Source organism: Neltuma alba, unplaced genomic scaffold (assembly GCF_004799145.2).
Source record: "Neltuma alba isolate B1F8T4 unplaced genomic scaffold, ASM479914v2 tig00010980_pilon, whole genome shotgun sequence".
Taxonomy (NCBI): Eukaryota; Viridiplantae; Streptophyta; class Magnoliopsida; order Fabales; family Fabaceae; genus Neltuma; species Neltuma alba.
This window is the reverse complement of record NW_021635742.1, coordinates 145,757-151,613: the sequence shown is the minus strand read 5'-3', so window position 1 is coordinate 151,613 and position 5,857 is coordinate 145,757. Positions and strand designations below refer to the sequence as shown.

At 36.5% G+C, this 5,857-nt stretch overlaps 1 protein-coding gene across 2 annotated transcripts; it reads left to right on the top strand.

The window, feature by feature from the left end:
• Positions 1-1,565: 1,565 nt before the first annotated feature.
• On the top strand, positions 1,566-5,308 carry LOC114760462 (kinase-interacting family protein-like). Of its 2 annotated transcripts, XM_028949719.1 has the most exons (3): positions 1,566-1,614; positions 2,222-2,387; positions 4,374-5,308. In XM_028949719.1, exons 2-3 carry the CDS (start codon positions 2,246-2,248, stop codon positions 5,306-5,308), a joined length of 1,077 nt encoding a protein of 358 aa, XP_028805552.1. In that variant the 5' UTR covers positions 1,566-1,614; positions 2,222-2,245. The 2 variants fall into 2 exon arrangements, with proteins under 2 accessions (XP_028805552.1, XP_028805553.1); XM_028949720.1 differs by lacking the exons at positions 1,566-1,614; positions 2,222-2,387 and adding an exon at positions 4,152-4,227.
• Positions 5,309-5,857: the final 549 nt, after the last annotated feature.

Here is a 5,857-nt window from a genome sequence, read left to right as displayed (position 1 = left end):
GCACTTTAGGTCATTTTCCATCTCAATCAATAGTTTGTTGATACTAATTAAATTTATTTACAAAACTAATGAATTTAATCATGAAGTTAATTATATATATATATATATATATATAAACCATCACTGATCACTCCCGCCTCGCTTGATCACTCCCGCCTCGCTTTGTTGACTTAGGGGTGTTTGGCTAATCTCAGAAATGTTTCTTAAAAATACTTTTTCGTAAATCGAGACAAACTCTTTCACATATTTACTTCGCATACCATGGTTTTGAAGCCAAAACCATGGTTTTGGTTTTTGGGTGGGTGTTTGGGTGATTTATTCCCAAACCATGATTTGGGGTGTCACCCAAACACAGCCTTAGGGGTATTTGGCTAAACCCAAAAATGTTTCTTAGAAACACTTTTTCACAAATTAAGACAAATTCCTCCACATATTTACTTCGTATACTGTAAAAAATACTTCTGAAACCATGATTTATTCTTACCCAAATACCTCCTTAGCAGAAAAAGTTAGTCTCTCATAACATAATAAGTTAATATTTAAATTTTTGCTGAAAGAGATGTCAACTTTTAGTGTCTTATGATGACTCGAACATAATTGTTTCTAATAAAAAAATATTTATACCTACCAAAAAAACAATGTTGTGCGGAGGCTATGAAGGAACCATGTGAAATTATCTGCCCACTAGCTTTTCTCTCTAGATCTTTCCCTTCGGCCTCTGTCTTCTTTTCCCCTCTTTCCCTGGCACTTCTTTAATTCTCTTCTCTCTTGAGTTGATCTTCATCTTTCTATGCATTTTCTTCTTCTTCCATATTTAGAGTGATCTATTTTATAGCCAAATAGTTGTGACTTTTTTTTTGTGGGTATTTTTGGGCTGAAGTTGTGACTTTTTATTGAATCTTATGACTAAGATTCTATAAGCTTAGCGTGACCACAACAAAGACATAGCTGGAATTATTTTCTCTGTTTTGCCACTCCCTTTTTTTTCTGCTCTTTTTTTTCCCCCCTCTCAAGTTTGTCTACGAACAACTTGAGTCCAAGGAATGGAAGCTCGTTTGTAACTAAATAAATTTATTATTATTTTTTAATTTGATCAAGGTTTTATTTTGAAGTTTAGAGTTTAAAGAATTTTTATTTTTTCCAACAAATACCTTTCTTGAAATTTGAATTTGTGTTTTACTTTTCAGATCACTTTCCATCCCAACGAACAATCTGCACTTTAGGTCATTTTCCATCTCAATCAATAGTTTGTTGATACTAATTAAATTTATTTACAAAACTAATGAATTTAATCATGAAGTTAATTATATATATATATATATATATATAAACCATCACTGATCACTCCCGCCTCGCTTTGTTTACTTTTCTTCTTCTTTTTTTAAATAATTATTTATTATTAACTTAAACATACACCTGAAAAATCAAAAGTACCCATAAAACTCTCTGCCAAAAAGAATAAGTACCCATAAAACTATCAAAGTGATCATATCTGAATCTTATGGCGCCATATTATCCTTATAATGAGATGTTAATTTCTTCTTTCTCGTCTGCTTTTAATCTCTCATCCCAAGGCCCTTCTTCTCCGTCACGTTTCTCAAATTTGAAACTCCGGTAAGTCTCTTCTCCTCTCTGTTTTCTTTTTCTTCTTTGCTATTCTTATGATTCGCATTCGTAACTGAAATGGGTGGGTGTTATATCGCAATCCGGAGTCCTAATCTGCGTAAAGTTTCGAACTTTCTTTTCTTTTCCTCTGTTTTCTAGTTTGCCAAACAGGGCAATTGTCCCAGTCGCCCAACGTCTCTGCTATTCCTACTTCACATGGTTCACTTTGATCCCATACAGAGCTCACACAGCCTGAAAACCAAACCACTTTTATTCAAACAAACTTTCTTTGCTCAATCAGTTGCATCATAGAGATCTGCGCTGTAATGTTGTTTTGTTTCTTCCTATTTTCCTCAAGCTTCAGAAATACAGTTTCTGCTCTGCTTTCTTTCTTTCTTTCTTTTTTCCCTTTGTTGTGTACAAGCATGGCCTTCTTTAAATGCATAGGATTTTTTTTGTTTGCTTGCCTGCACAATCAGCATATCAGTAGGGGTCATTAGGTCTTGCTATTTATTATATTATCAATATCAATGATCAAATTTTACATAGACTCATCATCATTATTATTATTTTTGTTTGTTTGTTTGTTTTTTTTTTTTTGCAAAACCAAATTCAGGGTCATCTGGAAACAAGGACATTAATGGAGGGGACCTCAAACCAGGCTGATATGAGAAAGGAAGAAGACAAAATGATTTCAAATTCTCAAATCATCTCATCATCTCCTAAAGGGTTCAAAGACTGTTCCATCAACATGCCCTCTTGGCTCCGAACACACATTACTGGTATTAGATGCGTTTTTTTCCTTTCATTCATTTTCTCTCAAATTTGGTTTATGTTTTGATGTTTTGTTCCCTTTGTGTATGTTTGGATTTCAGTACGATTTTAAGGTATTTTAAACGGTTCGTTTTTACTTCTCACTTTCACATGACTCCGTATCAACTCATGCGACCCTATATCGAACCTAGACATAAAATGGACTCCATTATTGTGTTTGTTTGTTATATTTTTTCAATGAAAGGTACAAGTAAATGCCCAGAAATTTGGAGACACAAGTGTCATAAATGTAGGGTATTATTTTATAGGCCCATAGGCCGCAGTTGCGCATGGTGAAATAGTTGTTTTATTTCTTGTGTTTGGACTTTGAAGTTCCCCTATTGAAACTAATTTGAATCATATTTAATTATATTGCAAGAGACTCACTCCTTCATTAGTCCCTACTTCATAATTATCTTTATTTTCAGGAGGAAAAAAAGGATAACTTGAAATTTTCAATTAGATTGAAAATTGAAATCAAAACTAAAATTGGAAACTTTGTATCATTACATTCATATTTAAAAAGTTTTAAAATTTTTATATGACCTTTGCGCTCCTTAATCAAATAAAAAAAATTGATTTGACTTTTCTAATAATTAAATACTAAAAACCAATAATAAAAATGAGAAAGTGAGAAAAAAAGGGGGTTGAAATCTGATTAATGGAGATCACGTGTAGCTCGCGGGTGAGAAGGGGTTTGAGTGACCTTCTATGAGCAATGAATCCATCAATTATCATATCAACAACAGAAGGCCAAGAATCCTCCATTCTCATCTGTCCCTCTCTTAATGTTTTCTCTTGGAAATACCATCTTCCGTACGCCCATTTCTCTCTCTTCTCTCTCCTCACGCGCACTACTTCACGCGCTTTCCCACTTCCGTTTTTGAAAATATATCACAACGGCACAGGAATCACATTACTGCTGGATTATTATTATATTGATATTATATTAAGCTAAGTTCCATTCTTCTTCGTCTGCCAATGCGCTACTTTGAACCTTGTGAGGAATTAAGAATAAGCGTTGAAGAAAGTACCCGTTATGTGATAGCGAGCTTCATTGACAAGTACTAATAATCTGAAGAAAAACTCTCTTGGTGCCTTTGTGTTTTTCAAATTCCCACTTTGTCTTCTGATCTTTTTCCAACTAACCTTTTCCCCTTTTGTTCTTTTTCGTGCATATTTGATCTTTCAAACCCTATCGTCAAGTTTAAATTTTGAACCTGGGGGTTAGAGTGTGAGGCTAGAAAATATACACTGCACATAATATAATGGTCCCAATCTAGTTTTCTTGCTGCAGTACACAATAGATACTGTTGGCATCTGTTACGGCGACCTTTCTACTTTATCCTCGCTTCCTGTGCTTGTTCTTCAGAACCCCTTTTTGTTTTTGTTCGAAAGAAAGTAGGGGAAAACCGGAAGATAAGAACTTTTCTCCACACTCAGTAAATGCACCGCTCTGGTACAGGACGGGGACTTGTGCTGTAATTTGCTGCATCACAGTCCTAGGTGCCTTACCCTATTAGCCTAGCCTATATCTGCAAGCAAACTCCGCATTGTGGAATTCAAATTCCTACTGTTTTTGAAATAGGTCCTTGCAAAGTTTTAACTTTTTCCTCTAACGTTCCTAAGTTAATTTAATTGGGGTTGTGTCAGTGTTCCCCTTCTCTCAGGTCATTGTTGGTTGGCCTGTCTTTTTCTTCTACCCCCAAATTGTACATTGTCCCAATTAGGTTCTGGTCTATTTAACCCTACTTTTTGGTTCCTCTTGACTGTGAAATCCTTGCAGCACCATGGAACTGAGTATATCAGGTTAGCTGGACTGCTCTGAACTTTCACAAGATCAAAGCTTTACACTTATCTTCCTGAGTCTTCTTCTTCTTCTTCTTCTTCTTCTTCTTTACATGTTATTTCTACTTGCTTGCTGATTTAAGTGATATTTTGGTATTCAATGTCAGATCTGGAGGAGAGGATGAAGGTGTTAACATTGGGGGTAGAAGATGAAGAAGTGGGAGACACATTTGCAGAAAGGGCAGAATCATATTATCAGAAGCGTCCACAGTTGCTGACACTCTTGCAGGACCTGTACAATGGCTATATCACATTGTCTGATCGTTACATCCAGACATTGGCCAAACACAAGCACCACCACCACCATCACCATAGCAGGCACTCTTCTCAAGTTTCAACCATTGAAGATGGCTTTTCAGACCAAGAAGAAGCCAGTGGGATTAGCGGAATCAGCCAGGTTGATTCTGACATGGAAAGCTCTCTGTCTTTCCACCAGCCTCCTCCTCAATCCATTTTCTCTTCCAACACTCCCATGATTGACTTAGACTCCATTGTTGCCGAGCTTGTGATCAAGAATGTGGACTATGAGATTATGATGCACGAGGTTTCTCTGATGGAGAAGAAGTACTGTGAGTCTTCAAGGAAAATAGATCTTCAGAAGAGCCTGCTTGAGGTGTTGGAGTCAGAGAGGCTTGTTCTGTTGAATGAGAATGCTAGCTTGGGATTCAGAGTGAAGGCTTTAGTGGAAGAGAACAAAGGATTGGCCTCAGAGTCTATGTTTGTGAAGAGGAAGGCAGGGGAATTAGCCAAGTGTGTGGTAAAAATGAGGGAAGATCATAGAGTCTTCATGTTGCATAGGAAGATTGAAGATCTTCAGGCACAGATCCATGGGTTGGAGAAGAGGAACAAGGAATACTACGAGCAGCTTCTGGTAAGAGATAATAATGGACAAGAGCATGATAGTGGCTGCCTTGAGAAGAAAGGGAAGAACAGTGATGGGATCGCTTTGGAGATTCGGCTTCATATGCAGAGACTGAGTCGAAGGTTCAAGTGGAAGGAAGATATTGCAGGGAAGGATTGTGAGCTGAAAGAAAAGTCCTAGTATGTGGAAAAAAGTTAAGAACATGGACTTTTTACTCTGTGGAATGAACCCCACATGTGCTTGATGTAACCAAGTTTATCACAAGTTTAGCTATGTATACACAGTTTGGCTCAAGACTAAATTATATGTAGGTTGTTGCTCTTATGTCTCACTGAGTTCTTAAGAGGGAAGCTAACCTTCCTCTAGTTGTTAATTTTGAAAAGCTAATTGCAGATGAATTCTCACCTTTTTCATGTTATTGCAAAGCCAAGTGAGACTATCTCTTGTTGTCTCACTGTAGAGCCTATTAGTTCTGCATATCTGGTTCTGTATTGCTTAACGCCAGACAGGCGGTAGTTATATACAACTTAAGCTTATCAAGATACTTGCTTTGTTCCTGCACTCCAATTTCCTTTCATTTCTATGTTATTGCCTTGGGATTGTTGGGATCTGCAGATAAAAATATTTATAAACACATAAATCGAAATAAATTATTTTTTAAAATACTTGGCCACTTTCGAAGTTGCTTATAAACCATTCGATTCCAAACGGCCCTTACTTGTTAGTTGT